Consider the following 25,442-nt stretch of genomic DNA (forward strand, 5'->3'; position numbering starts at 1 on the left):
TGTTGGTGGACCGCATTCTCCCGTCCAAACAGCACAATGCACGGGGCAAATGGAGCTCTGAGACCTTGACAACCAAACATCAAGTGGGCAGAATGCCAAAAAAAGGTTTCTGATAAGATTCGAGCGTGTATTCTATACTACTACTAATGCCGAGTTTGGGAAACAAAAAAACCATTTTGTGTATCTACCGGCATAAAAGATCATCGCGTTCATAGACATTGGGAATAAGTGTCGGCGAACCGCACGTACATAGGCGTGCAAAACATGACCAAACATTAACACCATATCCCCAATGCACCCTTGAACTTGTGTAAACCCAACAAACGCCCGGAAGAAACACCCAAATCAGAAACCATGTCCAAACACCTTTTCGGGGTATGCAGTATTGCCCGCCATTCTTAGCAGACTGGTAGGCCGTGGGTATATATGCAAAGCTGTGCTGTAATGAAATCAAGCGCGTACTGAATGCAGTTTTCATAAGCGATAACACGATTCGCTCCTTCATCGGTGGTGCATCCCAGCACCCGCCTTAATCTCCCTCTTCATCTCCTCCAGCTTCTTGTGCATCTTGAGCAGATCGTTTCGCTGGGCCTCCGTAGGCGGCTTCTCAGCCTCTGTCAGTTCCCAGTACAGCTCTTCGTACTTCTTGTAGTACTTCTGGAACTTTTGGGAAAGCTCGACAGTCTGTCGGAAGCTCAGGCTTGGCATGGATGGAGATGTGGTAGACGAGGACGAGGCGCCCGGCGACGCACGAGGGTTGTTGTGGTGGTAGCGCGAGGCGAGGCCAGTGTCGATGTTGGCAACCTTGCGAACCTTTGGTGCGGTAGAAGGAGTGTTGGATGCAGATGAGTCGTCGGACTTGCGTTTAATTGAGCTAGTAGAGGAGGGCGTAGAGGCATTGGGCTTGCCATTGCCATGTGAGGGTGTTTGTTTCGGAGTTGCGCGGCTAACCTGCGGCTTCTTCGCCACGATGTTGTGGTTGTGAATGTTGCTGTCAATGTCGTTGGCCTTGCGTTTGAGTGAGCGGTCAGAGTTGGTGGAGGATTTGGCAGGCGATGCTGCAAGAGCCTCATGGGCAGGATGTGACTGGTCCAAATCGCTGGCGTTGATGGGCGGCGAAGCTGAGAGCGGCGAGGGGTTTTTCGGCTTGGTGTTTACTGGCATGGTGGGCTTGAATGGCCTCTGAACAGGGCGGTCCCTCTGTGCGTCTCGTACTGGCATCTTGGGCTTTGCACGAATCGTGGTATTGCCTTCTGCAGTGGATGGCTTCTTTGCACGGGGTTTGGAAGCGTCGGTTGAGGAATTGCTATTGACAGGAGGTGCAGCGGGGCGTGAAGTCGAGGTGACGGGTGTAGACGTGGCTGGGGTCGAAGCTTTTGTGGGTTCCTCTTTCACCTCCTTCACCTCTTTCACTTCCTTCACCGCTAGCTTCTGGCGCGCCAAGTACTTTTCCTTGATTGACGACTTGGGCTTGATCTCAATCTCCTTTGCAGCCTTTTGCTTGGTCTCACCATCCTTTGTGGCCCTCGGCTTCCGCTCAGGGGCAGTTTTGTCGACCGCCTTCTTAGCTGCAGGCTTCTTCTTGGTGAGATCCGAAATCTTGTGCATGGGGGTGCTTGCTTTCGGCTTCGCCTCGGGCGCTTTCACCGTCGAACGCGACAAACAGATGCCTTGGCCTCGTTGGTCCTGCGGCAACAGAATCTGCCAGAGCTTGTCATCTTTTGACAGTCGTTGGCGATCAAACGACTTGATGGCACTGTCAATGGCCTGCTGACGCTCCTCCGAGCTCTGATAGGGAAACTTGTAGGGGTTGACTTCACGAAAGGACTTGTCCGTGAGTTGCCACTTGTCGGGGTCAGTTGTAGAGCGTTTCGCAACCTTGGGCAAAACATCTCGGATGCTGGCTAGAGAGGTGCGGCACGTGGCAGCGAGCGAGGCCTCTGTGGCCGGCTCGCGCGCGAGGAGGTGGATGACGGGGACACGGAGGGCGTTGACAACGACATCGTGGCTGTTTGTGGGTTGCGAAGTGGGTGGGCGCTTGTGCATGGGCGACGATGGTGCGCTCAGCAGGGGTGAGGGCGCAAGGTGCGAGGATTTGAAGCCCGTCGAAGGGAAGCGACGATGGACTGGGGTGCGTCCTGGTGTGGCATCGGCGACAATTGTTCTGCAGCAAGTATTGTTAGTTCTGGTGTGCACAAATGGTTGCCATAACATTATGGTTGCATCATGCGACAAGGGTGCTCGAGTCTCTCGACAATAGGCAAAGGGGCAAGAGCAGGCGCAGGGCCACTGGGGAGGCATACTTGTTGGCTTCCTTAAACTCAGAGATGGCAGCCATGTTGCTCCTCAGCTGCTCCAGCGCTGAGTCTACGCCTGCCGTGACATCTTCCGCCTTGTGGACCGTGAGACTGTGGTGGATCAAACTGGCGAATTCGAGTTGACCGTCGTCGCTGCTATCGTCGCTGGACTTGTATAGTTCGTATCGATGTAGTTCGGCGCTGCTCTGCAGCATGTGCGTCTTGTCGCCATATTTGAGTTGCTGTTGTTGTGGTTAGCTTAGGTCATGCTGCATTGCCCCGTTCCCCCGAGTCGAACGCCCCATGACGACGGCGACGACAACGACGAAGCCATGGCAGCTAGCGTGCAGGCACCATGGGGCTTTGGAGGGTATGGGTGCACACGTACTGGAGTGCGTCCAAAGACTATCTGTGGTTGCTTTCCGCCCCTGGCGTTTTCGAGGAGCTCGTCGATGATGTCCTGGGTAATGTCCACCTGCATGGCCTGGACGGGGGTGCATCTGGCGTCCTTGAATGCGATGTCGCCATCCGGGGCTCCGACGAGGGCAATGCCGCCCGTGGGCAGTAGCTGTGCAGCCATCTTGGGGTGGGTGGCAGCCAGGCGTGGAAATGAGGTGGAACGAGGTGTGAAGCTCGCACCCGGGTGTTGCTAGGAAGTGCAATGCATGGAGAGAGCACCCAGGCACCGAGCGGAGAGCAAGCAGGTGGCCGGGTATCGGGCAGAGGCCTGGTGACGAAGGCGTCTGGTGTTTGAGTGAGGCGGTGGTTTGCTCAGAGAGGACGAAGGAGCGAACAAAGGGCTCGCTGCTCGGAGGACCGTGAGGACCGTCAGACAGGTCAGACAGCTTAGGCCGTCATAGCGCGGCGGATTCCAGCGAACGAGCGTGCACGGGGGTCAAGGTACGATGATGAAACGATTGGTCGTCACGCACACAGGACCAAGGGCTAGGAACAACCAGACAAGAACAACGACAAAGTTCCAGAGTCGTCCGACACGGGCGATGTGAAGAAAGGTAAGCTGGGCGGGAAGCAGCGTGAGGTGTGATGGTGGTGTGCCGGCGAGAGGGCCGGCAGCCAGGACGCCAGCCAACCAGCCAGCCAGCGGACGCCGCATGCCTCGACGGCGGTGGTCCCGAACAAGGGCGCATAGAACGATTACGCCTGTCCAGGGTACCGAATCCAGCCCCGGCCCGCTTTGTACTCACACAAGTACCTATGTTTTTTTTTTTGCAGCACCAGCACGCAGCACCAGCAGCAACAGCACGGCAAGGCGCAGGGCAGGGCAAGACAAGACAGGCGCGCCTGGTGTTTATTTTGCCCTCTCTTCGCAGCCGGGCTGGCGGGCACGGGGGAAGAGAGGTAGGCAGGTGGAGTATTAGTAGTGTGTAGGCCGGCGGCGTCGAGGGCGGAGACGGGCTCCAGTCGACTCGATCCACTTGTCCGGCGCCATGGTCCAACGCTTGCTGACCAAAGCTGCACAGTGTGCTGAGTCTGGCAAAGTCTGGGCAGGTCCGCCGTCACTCGTGGCAGTATTGCGGGCAACAAATGGCTCTGCGTTTAAAAAACGACGGCGGAATTTGGGAGCCGGGCCCTGTCGCGCGAGGCAGGGCAGGGTCGCTTGCGGGCGTACCTGTTTCGCATCCATGGCTGGGCCCATGTTTGAGACCACGGCGTAGCGATGCCTCAGACGGGCGCGCAGCCAGGCTTGGGGGAGACACGACACTGAGATTGGAGGCCTCGCTGCCAACGAGGCTTGCGTCGCCTGACAAGCAGGAAAAAAACAAAAGGGCAGCGGTGCGGCTTGGGAAGAGGGCGGATGGGAGGGAGCATCGCGTCACCCGCGCTGTCATCCGGCATGGCGGGTAGGCATCGGTGGTGATGGGTTGATGGTGGGTGGTCAGGATTAGCCCGGCCTATTTTGGTGCTGCCGGGAGCCCCGCACCCTCTGCGGAACAGCCCACAGCCCACAGCCCACACACCACACACCACACAGCAATGGCAGACAGAGCCCACCCAGCCATGCCACCGCGACCGGTACTCATGCCGGCACCGCGAGCCCCATGGCCGCCAGCCCATCCATTCCCCGACGACTACGACAACTACGACGACTCCGACAACCTCACATGCCACGCCGCCCTCTGGCGCGGGGCGGGCCTTGTGTTTGCTGACACTCGCCGTGTTTCCTCGACCAAACCCGGGCGGCGGCACGAGTCAAGCCATGGGTGAGTGTGTGTGCATGTACGAGTAGGTGTACGACCCCCCACCTGCTAGCATTCAGCCACACCTTTGCACCCTACCCTACCCTACCCTACCCTACCCTACCCTACCCTACCCTACACTGTACACTCTCACTACGCCCAACGTGCGCCCGCACGCAGAGAAGATTCCATGATTCGCACACGGCGTGATGGCTGCAGCGTCATGCGCAATGGGCATGCACTACTGCCACCACCCCGGCCCATGGCCCTCCGAATTAATCCACCTCGGCCACCGGCAACAATAACCGACCGCTAAGGGAACCACCATGTACCTCGACTTGTCACGCCCGCCTCTGTACTCCAACCTGTACTCCAAAGACGGCCGGCTGCCCCTCCATCGCTGCTGACCTGACCACGCCAGACCAGACCACTGCACTGCCGTCTGCAAACACGGCCCTCGACTGCCCATAGCACAATCGCCCTCCGATCCCCCAGCCACTTTTGTTGCTCGCTCCGCTGGACAAGCTGCCTTTAATCTGCCTGCCTTTTGCCTTGTGAGAGCCTCGTCCGACACAAGTGCATACCTACTTTGGTCTATGTACCTGCAATATCCAGATGCCCCTGGTCGCTTCTTTTGGCCATATTGCCCTTGCAAACCAGCCGCATGGCACATAGATGAAGTGCGACAGCCTTTTGTCACAAGACCGCCCAACCGCCAGCCAAGCTGACGACTCCAATGTCAATGCGGATGCTTTTTTTCCTCTTCTCTTCATCAGCTTGCCCCTCGTGTGCGTAACGTCTACTTTTTTTTCATTTTGAGATCGGAACAAATCTCTGTGCAAAAGCCAGCCTTGATCTTGGCATGCCACATGGCAATGTCAGCAGCATCCACCGCTACGTACCTTGTCAGATGGCCAATACAAGAAGATATCACCATTTGTGCTTTTTCTCTCTCCCTCACCTCGTATTGCACTAGCCGATGTCCCGAAATGTATTAAAAGCCCGCAGTGGTGCTTGCATCGGAGCCATTCTTGGACGAATGGGACCAACAGGCACTTTGGACCAGAAAGCACTTTGCACTCTCCCCGCACTGCGCCATCCACACCCACTCCCACGCTTATCTCATCTAATTAGGATGGTCAGTTGAATCGAGCCCGGTCCCCAGATTGCCAGACCGCACATACTATGCTCATCACCTGCCTCGTCCGCCAAAGTTGCAGCGTGCACAGTTACATGTGTCTACGTCAAGACTCTGGTCAGGAAATGTTACTTTTTTCCCCCCTCTGGCAGCTGACTGGCAGCAAGCCTGCGTCATGTGCTCTGGGCTACGCGCGCTGCCCTCGCCAAGGGCCAGACCGTTTGGGAGATTGAGACCCGGGGGGGGCCATGTATCATATCGCCTTACATTCCCATTCGTAATGTCGGTCGTGGTGGTTGTTACGGTCCAAGTCCATCGGACCTTGAACCCGCATGCATGAACGGCCGCCGTTTGCGAAATGAAAGCCGTCACACAATTGTCTCCTTCCGTATCAATCTCACGTTTCAATGCAGTCGCTGTCCTTTGGGCCAGACGTTATGGTACCATGCCCCAAGTTTAGTAGCTCTTGGACAGCTCAGCACCAACTGCTATGCCAAAGCTGAATCACACTCAGCAGGCGCCGTTCTTCTCTGCACGAGCGGCGCCACGTCAAACACGCCCCGATTACCCATTCAGCCCTCTTTGATCAAAACTCGACGACCCAAACTTCGTCGCCCTGCGCACACCGCCCCCAATTTCCCTATTCGCTCTAGCCCCCTAAAACGGCAGACTTAAAAAAAAGAAGAGGAGGAAGGAGAAGAACATGGTACGGGTATACGCTGTTCAGGCCCCAAGCAACTAAAACGGCAAAAACAGCAGCAAGAGCGAAACCATGTATATATAACTATTATCAAGCTATCTCTGCCCTGATCGATGACAAAGGGCAGATCCCTTCCCACTCTGAAGTTGGAGCCCTGCCGTTGATGCGATGCGCCCTGACAGCAAAAAGAATTAAAAAGGCGCGGCGCGTGCTGCGGCCAGCCGTCCACCCACCCACTTACCACCACGCAAACGCACTCACACGACACACACGACTTCCCAGGTTGGGGGGCTTGCGCGCCCGCGCCCGCCCTTGCCCACTTTGCCCACTCCTCTTGCCTTGTCCTTTTGCGCCCACCCACACCCCCGGCCACTGATCCCGCCCACGTCGGCGGCGGCAGTGTCGGGCGTGCGTGGGGCGCCCTCCCCCCCCGACGAATAACGCCGTCGATTTGCTCATGCTCACACTGTGCCGAAAGCCCACGCCTCGATGGCCTTTCTGCTCTCACTTGCTCGCATCGCTTCGCTCCCTCGTTCGCGGGCGCGCATGAGCCACCGACAAGCTTTTGTTCATGTGACCTTTTCGTGCACTGTACGCACATAAACAGCATGCCCCGTTTACTGTGTGCTCTACCGAATCTTTTCTTTGCTGCAGGATGACCATGTGTCCATATGCTTTCCCCCGAACGCTCTTTTTTCTTTTACTCCGGGAAACATTGCCTTTGCAGTTCATTCCACTTCCCCGAGTGAGGGGGCTTGCCTGCATCCCCCCCCATGTTTTTCGAGTGGATCAAGGCTATGTGCTTTAGCTTTGTTGACCGGGGGTGCGTCATCCTGCTGCAACACTATCATACATAGCTATACGGTACATACTTGTATATAATATCTATGTAGTTATGTGATATTGCCTCAAAAAATACACTATACAAAGGCCCGTTTAGCGACAAAATAAAAAACAAAAAGGGAAAACAAACATGCCATCGGTTTCAAACTTTGATTTCCAATCTAGGGAAAACTGGTATGTAGCCATGTCTTCCGTATTTTGGCGAAATACGGGCTTTTGCACTCACATACACACGTAATAGGTGCTGCACACTTTCATGGAACTACTTGACGCGTAGTAAGTAGTTGAGTTTTCTCGTCAATCCCTGATCTTACATGCCTCCTTAGCACAAGACAAAGGGGAGACGGGCCAAGACTAAGGAAAGCCTTATTGCTGACTGCCGGCGGACAAAAGTTCTCTATGGCCCCAGAAAAAGTCAGAGAAGAAAGAACAAGAAAGCAATTGCATTGCCAAATTGCCTAGTATATAGACCGCAAAGTCCCCGATTTCTACTCATAAAAAAACCCCCCAGCCTTGCTGCATGAAACTCTGTTTGCTAACCCAACCCAATCCCCCACTCTCAACTCACGCCACCAACGCCTTATTATTATCTCTTCTTTTGCTCAAGAAAAAAAATACCCACCAAACCCGAACTTCCCCCATCCACCATCCACCCCCCCCCCGTTCAATCGGCAGTATAAAGTGCGCGCCAAACACGGAGTATGAGAAGGGTTAAAAAGAAAACCGGACCGAATGGTCCACCCCATTTCTCACATGTTGCCGGGACCACAAACAAAGCTTGCCATCCCCCCCCCCCTCCATCTGCCGGCTCAACAAAACCAGAGAGGGAAAATACAACCGGAGGCCGAGAGAAAGCCGCTATCCGCAAAACCCCGACTTGGTATAACAAAAAAAACATGGGGAGGGAGGGGTATTGGAACGGAAAGATGAAAAAGGAATAGCCCGCGATTCCATGTAACATATACAAATCCATCACGCGTCTAGTTCCTCGGGTGCTTTGTGGCGAGCCAATACAAGACGCTTGTACTCTGCAGGGTCCTTGTCCCAGAGTTCAGCGGCCTGGCCGTTTAAAGGGCTTGAGCTATAAGCACACTTTGTTAGTTTTCCGTATATGTAACATCTTTTTTTTTGAATACAACATGTATATTCCCACTCACTTGTTCGGTTCGCCCAGCAAACTCTGCAGACTCAATAGCACGGTTGTGATGTTGTAGATTGCGCTCCATTTGTCCTTGAGGATGTCGAGGCAGATGCGGCCTGAGAAGTCGACGTTGGGGTGGTAGATGGGGGTTTTGTAGAGCACGGTTGGTGGGCTGTAGGGATAGTTGTTTGCGAATTCCATTGACAGTTTGAAGACAAGGTTGGCGTAGGGTGTGTCTGCGGGGCCATCGATGGTGGCGGTCCACTTTGTCATATTTTCGTCGTCGGGGAAGGCTGTGATGCCGGGTGTGGGCTTGGTCATGATGTCCATGAGCTCCTTTTGGAGGCTGGGAAATGTGAGTTTAGTTTCCGTGTGTGCAGTGACGGCGAAGGTGAAGGAGGGGGAGAGAGAGACGTACCGTTGAGCAACAGTGGCGTTTGGTCCGTTTCCTCGTCCATTCGATGAGAGAGCCATTATGTTTGTCGTTCAAAGTCGTACACGCCGTTAGGAGGGTTTCTACACAAAGCTGCTACCAAGTACCGCAGAAAAGTCCGGTATCCACTGCAAAGACTACCCTGAGATCCAGCTACTAGCCGCAAAAAAAGGGTGTAGGAAAATGTAGCAAGGTCTCGTAAAGGAATAAAGAAGAAAGGTTGCACTTCTTTGTACCGATGTTTGTTAAATAAAGGGGAGGTGAAGAAGTGTAAAAACGTAGTTGTCAAATGTTCGAGTTGGCAAAGCACCCCCACTACTAAATGGACTAATAGGGCGTGTGTGTTGTTGTGTTTATGCGTTTGTGGATGTGTCCCTGCGTCTTGCCGGGGAAACCACGCGCGCCTGTGTGGCCCAGCAACAGGGATCCCATGCGACGCGCGCGCGACGACCCGCTTACCAGATGGCGCAAATCGAATCGCGCACGGGTGATCGATGCGCTCTCCTTGGAATCGCGGTACGAGTGAGGGTCGGATGTGGTACGATCTGGTGGGATTGTTCTGCGATCGGATGATGGGAGGGAGGGATGGGCGGGTGTGGCTAGTATGGGGACATGGGAGAAATTCCCGACATGGCAATTATGTGCATGTCATATTGGGAAAAATCATGAGTGCTGCTACTATATACAACTGTCTTCGTCACGTACAATATACACGACAGTAGTCACCGTCTACTGTTCCATAATCAGTATATCACAACCGTACCATGCAAACCCGCGGGAATATGTTCTGGAGACAAGTACTCATGTACCAATCACTAGTATATCCTCGTTACTTGTTAATATATCTGTAGGACTACCGACGTCAGCGAATCAAATCAAGCCTGCAACAAGTGATGCCTGAACTTCATCAAGATTTGCTCCAAAAACTCTCCCACTCTGTCATCTCCTTGCTTGCAATATCATTCCCTCATCACCTCAATCCTCATCCAACCCCTTAATCCTCTTCTCTTCAACAAGCCTCCTCTCCAAACTACATCTCAGCACCCTCTTCTCCTGCCCTACCCCCACCTCCTTCAAACAATCATCTTCCCGATCCCAATACACGGCCCATCCATACCCTCCCTTCTCCTCTTCCACAGCAACAAGACACTCCTCATCATCCAGGGTCAGCCCCTGTTCATCTTCCGTCCAATCCCACGGCCCGATTTTATGCTTCTTCGCTTCAGATCGCGGTCCATAGCGCAACTCGCGTGTCTTTTTGTGCGCATAAACCCAGTTTAGTTTTGGTTTCGCAGGTCTTGGAGCGGTTTTAGGTGCGGGAGACGGAGTAGACGGGGCTGATGATTCTGGTGATGAAGGGAATGGATGCGAAGATGGTGGCACGGTGCTGACGAGACCGAGGACTGGGGCTGCGGGCATGGGGCGGTGCGGGAGTTCAGAGGAGGGAAAGGGTAGGTAGAATCCTGTGAATGGGTGGGGTGCTGGTTCATTGCTTGGGCCGGGTTTTGGGAGACCTGTTTTTGGGTCCTTGGGCCAGAGGAGTACCTGTATGTTCCTTAGCACTCTGCCTTCTCCTTCTTCTTCCCTCATGTGATAATGTGTCGCGCTGGTATATGAAGCGGATGTCATGCTGTACCTTTCCGTCTTTCAAGACAACAATCGCACCGTGCACCTCATCTTTCTTTCTGCTCTTCGCATCGCAAAAGACGTCGAGATAAAACTCTTCCTGGCGCTCTTCGGCCTCTGCTTCTTCGTCTAGAAGCCGTTGTTGATGCACGGCTTCGTTTGCGCCTATGGCGATTGGTATGCCAGCTAGTGTCAATGCGTACATTGCTTCAGATTGGCGGGTAGGGAGTCGTTGAAACGGCTGCAAGGGACACTGGACGCGCCCGCATTGGAATCATGCTTTGGTGGTGTAAACAAGATGTCGGGGCTCTCTTCCGCACGATGGTGTCATAGGCGGAGCGCAGCTGCGGGACGGTTCGGTTAAAGCTTGGAAGATTCCTGGGGTGCCCACTTCTTCCTTGTAACCTTGAATGTCCTTGGAATGTTGTGTCTACACATTTTACTTATGTTGTTACTGTTCTACTGAACATACGCTTTGCCTTATTTTGTGTTTTTGGGATATGGCATGGTGTCGCAACTAGCGCTCTCAATTCATTACGATATCTCATATTCAAATTGGGTGCACACCAGTGACTCAACATTCTAATATCGTGATGGAAATTTATCGCGTGATCTATTTTATTATTGGTTTTATTGCCGCTTAGCAGATCAATGATGTACATGTCATGGTCATGTAGACATTTTTCATATCCGAAAGTAGACATGCCATCCAGCGACCAGTTTTAATATCATTTAGGTGTATCTCAGATGCTCAGCTTCAGAGAGGAGAAATGGCGACTTTGCCTACATGAGATGAGTATCAAACTCGCCAACAACTAGTGGAGTGTCGTTGAGATGGGCACTAGTATTGCAGGAACCACCCGAATACGTAAAGAGCGGGCATGTAACCTTCCAATAACAAGCACTGACCCTTCTAAATCACTTTTCTTGGAGAAGGCACACGAGAGCCGACCGAAATGGATAGTGTATATTATGCTCATCTACTTTCCACTGACATCCATCATTGCATTCGTCGTCTTCATCATTAAGCACCCCCTTCAATCATCCCATCGCTAACAATACTCTCGTAACACAACACTCACATTCGCCATGTCTTTTGAAAAAGAACACTCACCGGAAACCGACAACTTGTTAGAACAATTGACTGCGCAGCAACGAAGCCTCTTAATATCATTCGTGGATATTACCAGGATTCAAGACATTCACATAGCACACATGTTGCTAGAAGCCAGCGAGTAGATTCCGCTCAATGCAGTCAATATTTACGAGCAAATGATCGATAACGCACTTGGTGACACAAGTGAAACTGGCCAGACCGACGAACAGTCTGAAAATAAGTAAAAGAGATACCTAGTATCATCCTGTTATGATTTCCATACTGACGGCTAGTCTAGAAAGCGAGAAGCAAGCTCTTCGCCCACCGGACAACCAAGTACACACAGACGTGAACCCCCAACCGCGACCCTTCCAGGCCCTTCCTCCGTCAGCGCCACGAAACCAAAGTCCCGCCATGGCTCCCCAGAAAATGCTTCTCCAGACCCACCACGAACCTTCCTCCGCTTAAGCCAACCCCAAGAAATGAAGCACCTCACCGCCCGAGCCGCAATGCTCCAACCCTTCTGCTCTGACTACCTCCCCGAACCCAGCCCCAACGCCCCCCTCTTCCTCCCCGCCGACGCAAAACGCCACTGGTTCCTAGGCTACATCTACCGCTGGCACGCCTTCAAATCCGAAGCAATCGAGCTTCTCAAGCACGAAAAATGCATCCAAGCCTTCCGCCAACTCCGGGGTTTCCAAGTCGACTTGCCACATACTACGTCACCCTCCCCGTCCCCATCCCCCGCTCCCGCAAGTCTAGAATCGCACTTCATCCGCGAAGTCCTGGAGCCCGTGGAGAAGATCTACAACACGCTACTTACCACGCAGGCTATGCGGGATATCTATGGCGACGACATGCCTCAGGGCATCTGGCTCGAGAGCGGCGCACAGAATGAGGAACTGTCTGCGAAAGGAATTAAGCCCGCTTTTATTGTACGTTCAAAGGCTGCGAATGGGAAGGATGAAGTAAGGTTACTGGGCCATGCGGAGTATCTAGGTGGAAGACCGGGTGCGTTGACAGCGGCGATCAGGAATGCGGGGAGGAATACGTGGGGGAGTCTGCGGTGCGTGTTAGGTAAGACATATCTCCCCCCCCCTTCTTCCATACCCTTGACGATGAGATGAGAGACTGAGAGATCTGTGTGTGTGGTTAGGCGACATAGCGCGCTGGATGCTCGAGTGCAACACGGAATACGGGTTCCTAGTCAGCAGCGACGAGATTATCTTTCTTCGCTTTGCGATTGTGTACAAGGGCAAGAAGATGAATGTAGCGGAACCCGGAGAACCGGAGCGGCTGGCGTTCGTGTATACGATGGTGGAGCCGTCTATTAATTACTCGGATCCCGTCAAGCACAGTGAGATGCTGGATGATACGAACAGCACTGTTACGGTTAGGATGGCGTTGTTGTATCTGCTGCATACGACTGTGATGAAGAGGTTCCAGATGCCGGAGCAAAAGGGAAACGCTGCACAGTATTTTCCGACGACGGAAGCGGGTAAGAAGTTTAGGTTATAGGCGGCAGTCGGGGGGGGGGGGGGGGACTTTGGATACGAGTTCGCAATAGAGTAAAGGATGGGAGTATTTTCGTCAATGGTGGCTGTACGCTGTAACACTATTGGTATAAGGCGGTGAGCAAGTATTGATAGAAATTTGAGCAATAGATGTGTATTTCTAAACAGCTTCGACAAAAGATGTAACATGAAAATGTCTGTTTAGAGATCTCGAGATATCAGGTCTCTGTCCGACTCACCTCATACTACATCACAATGACAGAAGTGCAGATGGATAAGAGAAGTAGTTGTCTAGAACACTAGCATGACGAGATACAAAGACAAGCTTCTGGCCATATGGGCGACCATATTAGCCCAACCACCTCCCTGGCAACGCCTAGCAATTGTGGCTTACCAGCCATGCACCCACTACCTTGGCTACCCCATGTCTCGAGCTCCATGCCTCGGAACGTAAACAGCATTTGACAATCCCATTGGACAATCTGCACCCTGTACCCTTTGATTTCGTTTCCAAGACACTCATCTCTTGGATGATTGTTGGTCGCCGTAGATTCAACACTGCAAGCCGGTGGGTATTGTGGCTGTAGGGCATTGAGGGAAAGTTCCTCGGCCCATTAGCCCATTGTGATTGGCAAAGAGTCTTTTATTTCAGCTTAGATATACGAATATGGAGGGGTGAAGGGTGTTGGTCGGAATTTGTAGGCATCATCTGAGAGGGCTCCTAAGACGGCTTGGTGTTGAGAGACTGCAAATGCCTCGGCTAGTGCACCAGCTTCTGAGGTGTGATTGGACGAACAAGGAGACTGACTTGTTTATCTAAATCTGTAGTCGTGGGAGAATCCGGGGTAGAGGCGCATTGGGGGCTCCCAACCACCAGGATACGAGACGAGGATCGCCACTTGTAAAGGGCTGGTTCGTAGGGCATTTACACTTGGGTTTTTTGTGACTAGGGTGGCGCTTTTTCCAGGGCACAGTTAAGATGGCCGCTTGGCAAATGCAGTTGGGGCCCTAGTCTCGCGTCAAAGATCAAGAATGGGTCGAGACTGTAGGCTAGACTTGACGACTCAGCTCGATGTGTAGAGATTATCAGTTGTGATGGCTGATGGAGGCCTCACAATTGTTCCAGTCCGTGGACGTGATGGGATACGAGCGCTCTGCAAAAGCCAGTAAGATGCATGGGGTGGGGTGATAACGCCACAGATCTAAACGCAAACAAGTATTGCTGAGGGCACCCTGCGTAGTGACGGAAATCAAAGGAGTTCCTTAGCCGGAGTTTTTGCATGCGTGACTAGATCGTGGAGACTGCTGATCAATCGACAGGGACATCGGTAGGCGAATCAGGCCAGAATACGGATGTGGGAGAGGACAGTGCAGCTGTCAAAGGGCGGTATGGCGCCGAGTTGACTAACTAACAGCAACCGGCACCCTGCAGGTCATTAGTATCACCCCGAGTGTCCCGAATGCCCGAGTATCCAAAAGGCGCGCCAGTTGATGCTGTGTCAAAGAGACAAACTCGACGTTTCCTGCATGTTTGTCATGGTCCACAGGGTTGCACAAACAGGACGCGTACATCTATTAAACGAAGAGGCAACGATGGGAGCACTTCAAAGGCTCCAGATGACGACACATCGATGTCTATGCCAAGGGACCGGCGGCTTGGGGCGCGGCCCATGGCAGCAATGCGCCCTTGTTCGCATGCGGCTCGTGGCCACACATGGGACAACGCCTTCCGGAGCAGTATCCAAGTCGGGACAAGATGTTGAGCGTGAAAATGGGCCCAGTGGAGCAGCAGCAAGCGAGACTACCCCGCGTGTGTAGTCGAAACACATTCCAAGGAGGCCGGGCGACACAGCGTCAAGAGGGTGGACAAAGAACGAGAGCGGTCGGTGGCAGCTCGGTCAATCCTGCGTGCGGCTCGTCGCGTTCCTGTCGGCGGCATGGATACGGTGGATAACAGGACAGGCGTCGATGAGCATAAGACAACGTCGGCTTTGCTTGGAATGTCTTGTTGTCGACGGCGGACGAGACGGGGGACAGCAGCATGCGGGGTCCCCACATGCCAAGCGTCTCCCCAGCTTTTCCGCCTTCCGTAAAGCCAGTGTTTTGTGCCTACCCGCGGCGTTCTTTCTTCTTTTGCGGGCGGCGTAGAGCCCATGCTGCCCTGTGCCTCGGTACTTTTCTCGACACAGAAAGAACGCTCCCCATTGCGCTTGCTTGTCTTGGCAGGCTGCCATGGCGGGGGAGCAGGCAGGCAAATGCCAGGAGCTGGGGCCGGGATAGTCATGTCCATATGTACACACATAGACAAAATGTCTACATGCGTACATATATCATGCACCCCCGTCCCTATTTTTCAGCCTGCCCACCTCTCTCCTCCACTCACCGCCCTGGCAATCCACAATGGCCTCCCCCAACCAGGTCTCACATAACGACGATATCCTCGAGAAGCGGCAGGTGTCCCTTGTGGAAAATGTCGACGGCTCCCAGGATGGCGTCCCCTACGAGTGCGAGTTTACCGAGCGCGAACAGAGAAAGATCATCCACCGCATCGATCGCCGCCTTGTCGTGACTGTCGGTGTCCTGTATTGCATCAGTTTGATGGATCGCACCAATCTGAGTGCTGCTGCCATTGCTGGGTCCGTACCGGCTATACTTGCTGCTGTTGCTTGAACACCCAGCTAACCCCCTCCCAGTATGACTGCGGAATTGAAACTCTATGTCCTCGAGGGCACAATCTCCCACTACTCCATTGTCACCATCGTCTTCTTCGCCTCGTACATTGTCTTCCAGCCCCCAGCCACCGTCATCTGCCGCTACCTCGGACCACGCAACTTCCTCTCCTTTATCGTAATAGCATGGGGTGGTGTCATGATTGGCATGGGCTTTGCAAACAACTATGGCACCATGGCTGGCCTGCGAGTTTTGCTGGGAGTGCTAGAGGCTGGCTTCTTCCCTAGTTGTGTCTATCTGCTGTCGACATGGTGTACGCATGCTCCTTTCCACAGATCCTTAGGCCAATATTGACAACCCCTACAGACACTCGCTTCGATATCGGAAAGCGGTACTCGGTCTTCTACATTCTCGGCAGTTTAGCTTCCGCTTGTGCTGGTATCCTCGCCTATGGTCTGATGCAGCTCAAGGGACGTCAGGGCTTGAACGGCTGGCGCTGTGAGTTCCTTCTTCATAACCGCACCCCCAAAAGAGACTGACGTCTAATTCTTCCTGCAGGGATCTTCATCATCGAAGGCGCGCTTACATGCTTCCTTGGTATCGTCGGTTACTGGGCCCTCGTCGACTTCCCAGACAAGGCACACAGGAGTTGGAAATTTTTGACCGAGCGAGAAGCCAAGTTCATCATCGACCGTGTCAACAGAGATCGTGGTGATGCCAAGCCCGAGCCATTCTCTCTTGGGAGGTTCCTCAAGGGTGGAACCGACATCAAGATTTGGGGTTTCGCCTTGGTATGTTTTCAAGCAACACAGTAGAAATTCATGCCCTCGCATACTAACTTGCCCAGATCTTCTTCAACACCACCACTGTCACCTATGCTCTTGCCTACTTTCTTCCCATCATTCTGACACAAAACATGGGCTTCTCAGTCGGTGCAGCTCAGTGCTTGGTTGCTCCCCCGTACGCCTTGGCCGCTATTGTCATGTACGCCACTGGCTGGCTCGGCGACAAGTACCGCATCCGTGGGCCCATCATCATCGCCAACATGGTACTCTGCCTTATTGGACTTCCCATCATGGGCTTCCACAAGAACGCCAACATCAGATACTTTGGCGTCTTCCTCACCACTGCCGGAGCCAACAGCAACATCCCAGCAACCATGTCGTACCAGGCAAACAACATCAGAGGCCAGTGGAAGCGTGCTTTCTGCTCTGCCATTCTTGTCGGTATGGGCGGAGTAGGCGGTATTGCAGGAGGTCTTGTTTTCAGGACGCAAGATGCGCCCCACTATAAGCCAGGTCTTTACGCTTGCATTGCTTGCTGCCTGCTGTCAATTGTCCTTGTCGGCCTCATCACACTGAGGTCATGGAGCTTGAACAAGCGTGCCGATCGTGGAGAGATTGAGCTTGAGTACAACGATGTAAGTCTAGCCTCTTATTTGCTATATCTGTCCGAACGAGTATTAACAAATCTCAATAGGATGGCGACCAGAAGGGCTTCAGGTATACCTACTAAATCTTGTATTTCGCCTTTATTCACGGGCAGTGTATCCAGCGACACCATTTTGAATGATATCTAGTTGCTCCTTAGTATTTACGATTCAAATAACGAACATATAACTCACTTGATTCTCATTATCCCTACAATCAACTGTTTTTTGATTGAGAAGCAGCAATCTTATCCGATGCTTCCGCAAGTTCTTATGCCTCCCTTGGCATTTATACTTATATAGACCCCAACCCACCCACGTCCCGTGATCTCGGCAATATCCCCATCTTCCTCGGTCCAAAACATAAGCAGGGGCTGATTCTCAGATCACTAATCCGTCTTCCCATTCGCCTAGTGTCATTACCTTATGCCGAAACGAGAGCATGTGAAAAAAGAGAAAACGACAATCACATGATGCAATGACGAATATCCCAAAAAAACATGTTCCAAAAAGTATCTAAACTGTATCTCTCATTCTAGTCTTGGAAAAGGGTGAGGGGCGGGTGAGATATCTTAAAACTGACTGCAAGGAAAAACGAAGTTATTCCAGTAAATGAAATAAGAGAGGAAAAAAAGGCATAATGACATTTACTTCATGCTAGTATTTGAACAAAAAGACAAAAAGCAGGAAAAAAGTAACAAAAACATGCGTAAATAAAAGAAATCAACATATAACGCCCCCTCCTTCCAGCCCTTGCATCCTATAACTCCCATCCGTCGCTATGCACGCAATCTGACCAGATCAAAAAATTCCAAAAAAAACAATCATAATAATAATAATAATAATCAAAGAGTAGGGTATAGCCATAAAGGCAAACAAAGTTGCTTCGTTCGTGGTCCCAAAAAACACATGGGGGCAAATAATAACCCCAACGTCCGAACCGTCTAATAAGATTTGTATTTCTGCAGTCATCATTAGCTATTGGGCATCTTGGATACCAAACACGGGATAATAGCTTACGTCTTCAATCTTGCGTCTCGAGTCGGAATCAAGCGCGTTGCCGACACCCAGCAAGGCATTGCTGAGTGCCTTTGTTGCACCGAGCGCGGGGCGTAGGACAACCGTGGGTGCATGCCTAGCAAGTGCTCTTGCTACTCCCGTTCCGCTGCCTTCTTCCATGACTTCTGCTGGGATGGCAATGACGGCATCGCGTGCAGTGAGCAAGTCGCGCTCGAGATGTCTAGCTGCGCTGCGTAGGCCGGCCCGTACACCAATGGGTTGGTTCGCGTAGTTTGAAACTGCACGTGGCTCTTCAGAATCAGAGTTTGGATCTTCACCATCCCATTCGTGGGATTGGTGGCGACCGGGCGAGGCCGTTTGGGGGTTGAGGAAAACCTCTGCACCTTCGAGCAGATTCTGGGTCCCGATTGCTACCTTTGCGCCCAAACGTGCTACTTCGGAAGTCGTATTCTTGGCGAAAGCGTAGACGCCCTTTTGCAAACTACGAACGATGCGGCCGTCCTTCTTGTACTCCCGCATCGGTATGACAACAAGGTCTTTGAGTCCAGAGCCAACATTTACTAGCGGTCGCACAGCGGCCAACCCAGAAAGAACTCCCGGAAGTTGATTTTCTTTAACATCTGGCGTCCATACATCGTTTAGTGTCTTGTGCAACTTATCAAACGATGTGATACCGTAAACGATTGCGTGCCGCAGGACAATGTCAGAGCCATCAAGTATCAAAAAGTTCATAAACTCGGTAGTGTGGCCAGAACGAAGACCACGGTAGTCCACACGCTTTGGCTTGTAATCGAGCTTCAAATGGACGGCCATGACTTCAAGGCGCTGGATAAATGGCTGATCACTAGCTGGAGGTGCAGCCGGTACGGAATCGTCCTTGAATTCAAAAAAGCGTGTAATGAAATCCAGAGCATCTTGGTCTACGTGTAGTCGAAGCGGAAGTATGGTGACCTGTTAACCTTGTTAGGATACGCCGTCTACCTATCACACTTTGAACCTACCTTTATTACGAGCTCAGATGCTGCCAGGTCCGTGACTGGCTTGACTGTAACGAGTTCAAGATTGATCATAGGGCGAATGAGCTCTCGTGTGCTTGGATCAATTGCGCAAGTAACAAACTTCTTCCAAGTCGACGTAGGCACGTGGTCGAAAACCTCAAGGTCTTGCACGCGCACGTTTATTGAATTGATCGTTTCTCCCGAGTCCGGCGGAAAAACAATAAGGTCGACTGCAACACCTACAAGTGAAAATGCGATCTTCTTGTGCTTGCTTCGTTCCAGCTTGAGCCGACGTCTAGACTTGGTTGTGCCACGTGGTCGAGTAGTAGCCCCTGTAGAGCGTGTCGCCGTCGAGGTGGCATAGCTCCCGGTCTCGCTGGCTAGATCATCAATATCGTGGTTGATACGCCGGGCAAGAGCCCCCTTCTCGTCTTTTACAGGAACACCGATCCATACGGAGTTGAACAAAAAATCTTCCTCGACAAAGTCATCATCCTCATCTTCTTCTCTGACTCTCCGTCGTCGCTCCTCGGCACGGGCTTCGACATCATCTACAGCCTGGCTGATGATACTGCGCGTCCGTGGCCAGTCATAACCATCGTAGAGATTCCAGATGACATTTACGTCGCGAACGCGAACCTTGAGTGGCGCATCTGGAGCTTTGAACTCGTTCGAAAGATGGTACTGGTTCTTGGCAGAATCCCATTTTCGAGCTTTGCCCTTTTGCTCCGCGTCTGCGTCCCTGAAATACTCTTCGCTAAAGTCAAAGTCTTCTTCGCCTTGTGTGATCTCATATTTCTCTTGAAAACTTTCCAGTAATGCCCGTTCGCCACGTTGGCGGGTGGTGGGAGGTGTCGCCAATGCACCCAGGTCGTCCTCACCAAGCAGACTATCTCCCATCTCTTCTTCAGTTGGCAAAGATTGTGAATTGTAGATGCTTCCAACAAATTCAAGATTGGTTGGGAGATCGTCTTCTACAAGGTCGGCATTGCTCATGAAGTCATCGGCTTCTATGTCTTCGTCCTGCGCCAACGCGTCACCTGTAAAAGATTCCATCATCTGCTGTAGCGGCACAACTGTTCGGTACTGCTCAGCTGTCGAGGGTGGTGATGGCGGTTGCAGGCCGTTCAGAATGGCAATAAGAGTCTGTGTTGAATCTGCACATGACTCTATGACGAAGAGCTCGTTCTTGAACTCAATGTCTACCAACTGTGGCTGTTCTTTCCCGTCGCCCGCAATGTTGACGTACACCTTAGCAGCCGAAATTGAGCTGAGGGACACATACCCCAGCTCGCTGAGTTCATGGAGTTGACGGTTCATGATTGAGATTGGTGATTTTGGCTCGTGTTCGTCTTCCAAACGAGCCACATCGTCAATGGCATGCATTGAAGCCTTGCGAAGTTCCACAGTGACTGAATAGTTATTCTTTGCCTGTTTGCCCGCAATGTGTGCCTCTGTAAGTACGAAAAGGCCTTTCGATGAAGTTTTTCGGGGATTCAGACCGATCGCGCAATTTCTCATTAGAAGATCGAGCTGCAGTGGCTTCGCGGTAGGTCCAGAAGGTGGATTTGCCTGTGAAGATTGTCGACTGAGTGTCTGAGGCGAATGTGCGCCTGTAATGGTTGCAACGCTTGATGCAATGCCCAACGCAATATCGTCAACCGTGCCATCTTCCGAGATGCCCAGAGCGGCCATGACAGTCGTCACTCGATATTCAATGCAGAGATTGTAGAATTTCACCTTCGCCACAGGCTCCATCTCATCACCAACCATCCTCAACATAATCGCGGGTAACTGTTCCGACGGGCGCATCTTTACGACTTCATGGATCAGCACTTCGTCATCCCGACACACAATTGCCTTTCCGACTTCAGTAGCCAACAAAGCAGGAACTCCTACGTGAGCCAGCGCACTGTCTTGTAAGGTAACAGAAAGATCTCCAAGCTTCTCGTTTACGACTACCCGCATGTCTAATGTCTTTACCGACACTAAACTTAGTAGACCTGGTCGGTCATCGTCAGGCAGGTACTTGGCTACTTTGGATAACTGCGCCAACTCTGCGCCAAGTGCTTCAAAGATTTTCATTTGCTCTAGGTCAGAGATACGGACTCCAACTTCAGCAAACTCAATCCGAAGAACCGAGCCCTTTCTCCGTTGGCGTAACAGCGTGTCGATCAGGATGTCGTCATTGTTCTCGTACGGGTCCTTTGATGGCGTTATCATGGAAATCAGTCTTGTCAAATCAGTCTCTTCGGGGGCAAAGAGAAAGTTGAGAGTGGTTCCTTTCAGCTCTGCGATGAAAGGCGCGTTGCCTTGACCGGCTTCCGTGTAGGGTCCTATGAGCTGGAGCTCAGAGACCTTGAGACGGACATTGCTTTGACGTACAGCAATGCGAACTGATGTAGTCTGCAACTGCACAGAACATGCTTTCCCCTTGAGTGTGAAAGAAACTTCACCAAATTGCACCTGGATCTTGGGGCCATTAACGGGTGGTGCGGGTGCCACAGATTCTTTTGCTGGAGGTGGCAATCCATTACCAAAATGAACCCCACGGGGCCGAGGTTGTGATGGAGAGATGACAGGACTTTGCAAGGCGCTGGCAGAGCTGAAGGAGTTACTTAGCTCTAGCATACCGCTGAAGCCACCGAATGAGCCAAGTGCGTCATCCAGCTTTTGTACGTCAAACATGACCTTGACAGGTCGTGTCACGACGGTAATGCGATCGTCTTTCCCTCGCACAAAGTCCACTTCCACATCACTGCTGAGCTGCTCTGCCACAGTACCGCTTATTCTCTTGGATTTCGGTCTCAGACTTTGGAAGGAAATGATGTCTTGATCCAAAGATGCAAGGACAAATCTCCCAATGCGTATCTGGGATCGCGACTCCTTTGAAATGCTCTGTTGGGTGACGAGGACCTTCGAGAGGTGGACTCTTAATATAGCATCCACCGGCTTAGGATCGAGTTGCCAACTAGGCACATGTCCTTCTTGAACAGATTCTGTAGTGATATTTTCAAGCCACGAGAAGGCTATTTGCTTAACAGCCAGCTCAAAATCGGCCGTGTTTTCTTTGGGGCCTGCAGCAGGTTCTGACGTTGAGGGTTTGTCCTCTTTCTGACGCGGATCACCAGTCAGGGCTTGCATCATTCGATTGAACATACTGAACATAATGCGACCTGTAGACAAGTCTATGTTTCCAGCCACTGATCCCACTTCAACGTTAATAGATGGCACCTTTGGTTTCTTAGGCTGCTTTGGAGGGTTGGGTGGGTGTACTGGCTTTGTTGTGGCTCGCACCCGAGTGGAGGCTTCTAATGATGGCTTCTTGCGATGCGACGAGGAATAGGCGTAATTGGAGAATGATCCAGGCATTTCTGCAAATATCGAATCTTCGCCCAGATTCGATGGCTTGAACTCAAAAGCCGCCGACTCAGTAACATCCTCATGCCCTTCGCTGTCGTCGTCTCCATCATTGAGGCCCATGGGAAACCAAATCGTAATTTCATCAATCGTGAGCAATCGCTTTGCCTGCCTTTGAACAGCTGGAGGAACAGGACCGGGAGTTTGTGCACGTCCAGTGTGTGAGGACGAGAACGAGCTCTGCCGACTTCGTGGACGCGGAGTTTCGCAGCCGTCTTCAGTCTCTATCGCTGGCGCTAATATGCTAGCAGAAACCATTTCCTCGGGGATCGGTCCAGATTTGTCTGAAGTAGAATCTTTACTTGATGCTGACGAAGAATCCCAACCTCCAGGGACATGCCCCTGCTGGACCGAACTTCCCTGTGCCGCACTTACCGCACTCATGTACATGCTTTCGGCCTCGTCATGAGTGAAAAACTTTGATTCAGACAAATCCTCTTCTGCGGGTGGCGATGGAGGAATTGAATGTGTGCTATTGGCAGGACTTTGTACATCTTCCGCGGGGTGTTGGTGCGCTACAACTAGGTTGTCAATAGAGCCTCGGACTCTCTCAGAGTATCCCGATTGCGACGGTGAGTTAGTCACGCTTGGAGGGTGAAACGAACGTCCCAAGGCAGACACAGTGGGGAGATCAGAAGCTGAACCATCACTAGCGGATTCTGATATCCGAGTATGTTGACTTGAAGCAGCATCGTTTGATTCCCAGGTATTCGGAGCCCCTGCCGAGGCTTCAATGACCGGCTCATCTTCTAGTTGGAAGTTCAGCATACCGTTCTGCATTGCATAATCAAGCAATCCTTCGTCATCGTAAAGTAGGTTACTCTCGGTTAGGTCACGCGGAGGCAAAAACTGATGAGACTGGCTGAGTGAGCCATTGACTGAGCCGTCGTCTGGGCCATCGTCTGAGTTTGCATCCGCAAAACGATCATCGTCTACAGTGTGCACGGATAGATCTAGCTGCGGCAGATCAGGTGATAGGGGAGGGGGTGGGGAAATGTTGCGCGGGCTTGCGTTCGCTTGCAGGAGTGAAGCGACCGGACTAGCTTGAGTCTCATCTAACGATTGCCCTAGAAGATCTATCTCTGTTTCATGTACGGAGTGACTGGGCACTTCATATGTAGAGCGGCTAGGATCTTCGTGTATGGAGCGGTCGGGCACCTCGTGTACAGAACGATCAGACACCTCATGCATGGAGCGACTGGGCTCTTCGTGTACAGAGCGACTAGGTTCCTCGTGTATGGAGTGACCAGGTTCTTCGTGTATAGAAAGACTGGGCTCTTCTCGTGTAGAATGCACAGACTCCCCCCGAGTAGAATGACGGGACATGTGACTCACGGACGGTTCCCCAGTGGACTTTTGACTAGTTGAGACTTCTGACCGAGTCATGAGCGGTGAGGGCGGTTGTGAAAACCTCGATAAGGAGACGAAATTCTCCACATCAGACACAAGACGTGCACAAATGTTTTCAACACGCATTCTTCGTTTGCCCAGCTTGGAAGCGTCAGGAGCTGTTGTTGAACCCAAATCTACACGTATATCCTTGGAAGTTATCGAGTCTATGGCAACGCGTTCTACATGGAAGCTGAGGGCAGCGGGCGAGCTTTGGATCGACCTCAATGAGTCTGGAGTATCTTTTGGAGACTGATCCTCTAGCTCAATGTTGATGTCATTGACCGCGATACTGAGGCGGTCCAAAGCGGTATTGAGGATGTTTCGCAGATATGCCGGAAGTGCCAGCGGGGCTCCCATGCCAGCAGAATTGTCATCGCCATCATCGCTTGATGCGATTGACTCTTGCATATATGACGCCTGAGATGCCAGCTCCTCCTGCAGTTCGCGTATATTCTCTTCAGGTTCCGTCCGTAGGAAGGAATTTGCTAGCTCGTCCACTGTTGGCACATAGTCATCTTCATCCGAGCCAGGGTCGCTTGCGTCGTCTCGGATGGGTGGTGGCGAGGCTCTCCGTCGAGGTGGCGAGGGCTGTGATGGGTCCGGCTGCTGATCAGGATGAGACGAAACATCATCGCCGGCATTCTCCAACAATCTAGCCTGTATCTGTATACCATCCACTTCAATCGATATTCGGGGTACGCCGAAGTCGAGGACGAACGTGACTCGGAGTAGCGAGGCTTGGGCTTTTGACAGATGGATTTCATGAGGTAGTTTGAGATGTAGCAATGCTACTAATTTCTACGAATATCATCAGCACAGTGGGAGGTGAAGATTGTTACCTGCATCACCCACCTTGATGTGTAGCCCGACATCGCGGACCTCGAGTGTTGTCCGCTTCCCGACATCAACGCTTACAAAGTCGGCGGGATCCTTGTCGAGTATGTCGATTTGGCGCAGTCCGTACAGGAGTAGCTTCCTGCCAATGGAGCTCGAAAGTCCGGAGAAGAAGGCCATAGTCCCTTGGGAGACTGGCGGTGGAGTTCCCGGACTCGTTGACTTTAGGCAGCTCGTGCGCCTATCGCTGAGAGCGAAGGGGCTCCATAAGTGGTGAACGGTGGTGCTGGTAGCCCTAGCAAAGAATGCAGAGCGCCAGGCGCTTTTACACCTCTATGAGTGGGTTATGCAGAGTTGTGCCTGCCAAGTTGTGGTGCTGTGTAGGCGGTGGTTGTTAGATGGTAGGGGGGTTCTGGAGTAGCAGTACGAGCACACTGAACAAGATTAGCGAGGCTGTATGATGCTATGACGAGAAAAGGTTGTTAGTGCGTGCCGGAGAGTCACACGACGGAGGCTGGGGGTTTAGCGGTTCAGGTTCAAGTGCAGGTGCGTATGTATGGTGCAGATGATGCGCTATGAGATCGTAGGCGGCCGTGCACACCATCACTTGCACCGCTGCAGCGCCCCGCGCGTGCATCGACACCGCGCTAGGCAATCGATAAGGGCCGAGCGCGTGATAACGCGTGGGATTGC

General features: G+C 52.3%; 9 protein-coding genes across 9 annotated transcripts; 3 read left to right on the top strand and 6 right to left on the bottom strand.

Annotated features, from left to right (window-relative positions):
* Positions 1–501: 501 nt before the first annotated feature.
* On the bottom strand, positions 502–2,877 carry COCVIDRAFT_36269 (hypothetical protein; the record flags this gene model as incomplete). The annotated part of the gene is made up of 3 exons (XM_014702806.1): positions 502–2,164; positions 2,304–2,539; positions 2,686–2,877. The coding sequence occupies 3 exons, from the start codon at positions 2,875–2,877 to the stop codon at positions 502–504; spliced, it is 2,091 nt and encodes a 696-aa protein (XP_014558292.1).
* A 795-nt stretch (positions 2,878–3,672) lies between these two features.
* Positions 3,673–4,154, bottom strand: COCVIDRAFT_36270 (hypothetical protein; the record flags this gene model as incomplete). The annotated part of the gene is made up of 2 exons (XM_014702807.1): positions 3,673–3,979; positions 4,021–4,154. 2 exons carry the CDS (start codon positions 4,152–4,154, stop codon positions 3,673–3,675), a joined length of 441 nt encoding a protein of 146 aa, XP_014558293.1.
* A 2,150-nt stretch (positions 4,155–6,304) lies between these two features.
* Positions 6,305–6,934, bottom strand: COCVIDRAFT_94832 (hypothetical protein; the record flags this gene model as incomplete). The annotated part of the gene is made up of 1 exon (XM_014702808.1): positions 6,305–6,934. The coding sequence occupies one exon, from the start codon at positions 6,932–6,934 to the stop codon at positions 6,305–6,307; it is 630 nt and encodes a 209-aa protein (XP_014558294.1).
* Positions 6,935–8,148: 1,214 nt separating this feature from the next.
* Positions 8,149–8,791, bottom strand: COCVIDRAFT_36271 (hypothetical protein; the record flags this gene model as incomplete). The annotated part of the gene is made up of 3 exons (XM_014702809.1): positions 8,149–8,257; positions 8,334–8,663; positions 8,736–8,791. The coding sequence occupies 3 exons, from the start codon at positions 8,789–8,791 to the stop codon at positions 8,149–8,151; spliced, it is 495 nt and encodes a 164-aa protein (XP_014558295.1).
* A 934-nt stretch (positions 8,792–9,725) lies between these two features.
* On the bottom strand, positions 9,726–10,581 carry COCVIDRAFT_14527 (hypothetical protein; the record flags this gene model as incomplete). The annotated part of the gene is made up of 2 exons (XM_014702768.1): positions 9,726–10,295; positions 10,387–10,581. The coding sequence occupies 2 exons, from the start codon at positions 10,579–10,581 to the stop codon at positions 9,726–9,728; spliced, it is 765 nt and encodes a 254-aa protein (XP_014558254.1).
* A 1,373-nt stretch (positions 10,582–11,954) lies between these two features.
* Positions 11,955–12,990, top strand: COCVIDRAFT_94942 (hypothetical protein; the record flags this gene model as incomplete). Its single annotated transcript, XM_014702810.1, has 2 exons — positions 11,955–12,549; positions 12,629–12,990. The coding sequence occupies 2 exons, from the start codon at positions 11,955–11,957 to the stop codon at positions 12,988–12,990; spliced, it is 957 nt and encodes a 318-aa protein (XP_014558296.1).
* A 1,814-nt stretch (positions 12,991–14,804) lies between these two features.
* On the top strand, positions 14,805–15,134 carry COCVIDRAFT_94887 (hypothetical protein; the record flags this gene model as incomplete). Its single annotated transcript, XM_014702811.1, has 1 exon — positions 14,805–15,134. A coding segment is annotated over one exon (330 nt), but the record flags the coding sequence as incomplete, so codon positions are not given.
* Positions 15,135–15,386: 252 nt separating this feature from the next.
* COCVIDRAFT_94759 (hypothetical protein) lies at positions 15,387–17,171 on the top strand (the record flags this gene model as incomplete). Its single annotated transcript, XM_014702812.1, has 6 exons — positions 15,387–15,622; positions 15,680–15,969; positions 16,023–16,154; positions 16,215–16,447; positions 16,504–17,076; positions 17,136–17,171. 6 exons carry the CDS (start codon positions 15,387–15,389, stop codon positions 17,169–17,171), a joined length of 1,500 nt encoding a protein of 499 aa, XP_014558298.1.
* Positions 17,172–18,063: 892 nt separating this feature from the next.
* On the bottom strand, positions 18,064–24,929 carry COCVIDRAFT_94716 (hypothetical protein; the record flags this gene model as incomplete). Its single annotated transcript, XM_014702813.1, has 4 exons — positions 18,064–19,056; positions 19,107–23,566; positions 23,723–24,713; positions 24,768–24,929. The coding sequence occupies 4 exons, from the start codon at positions 24,927–24,929 to the stop codon at positions 18,064–18,066; spliced, it is 6,606 nt and encodes a 2,201-aa protein (XP_014558299.1).
* Between the last annotated feature and the right edge of the window lie 513 nt (positions 24,930–25,442).

The sequence above is a fragment of the Bipolaris victoriae genome, assembly GCF_000527765.1.
Source record: "Bipolaris victoriae FI3 unplaced genomic scaffold scaffold_27, whole genome shotgun sequence".
In the NCBI taxonomy this organism is placed as follows: domain Eukaryota; kingdom Fungi; phylum Ascomycota; class Dothideomycetes; order Pleosporales; family Pleosporaceae; genus Bipolaris; species Bipolaris victoriae.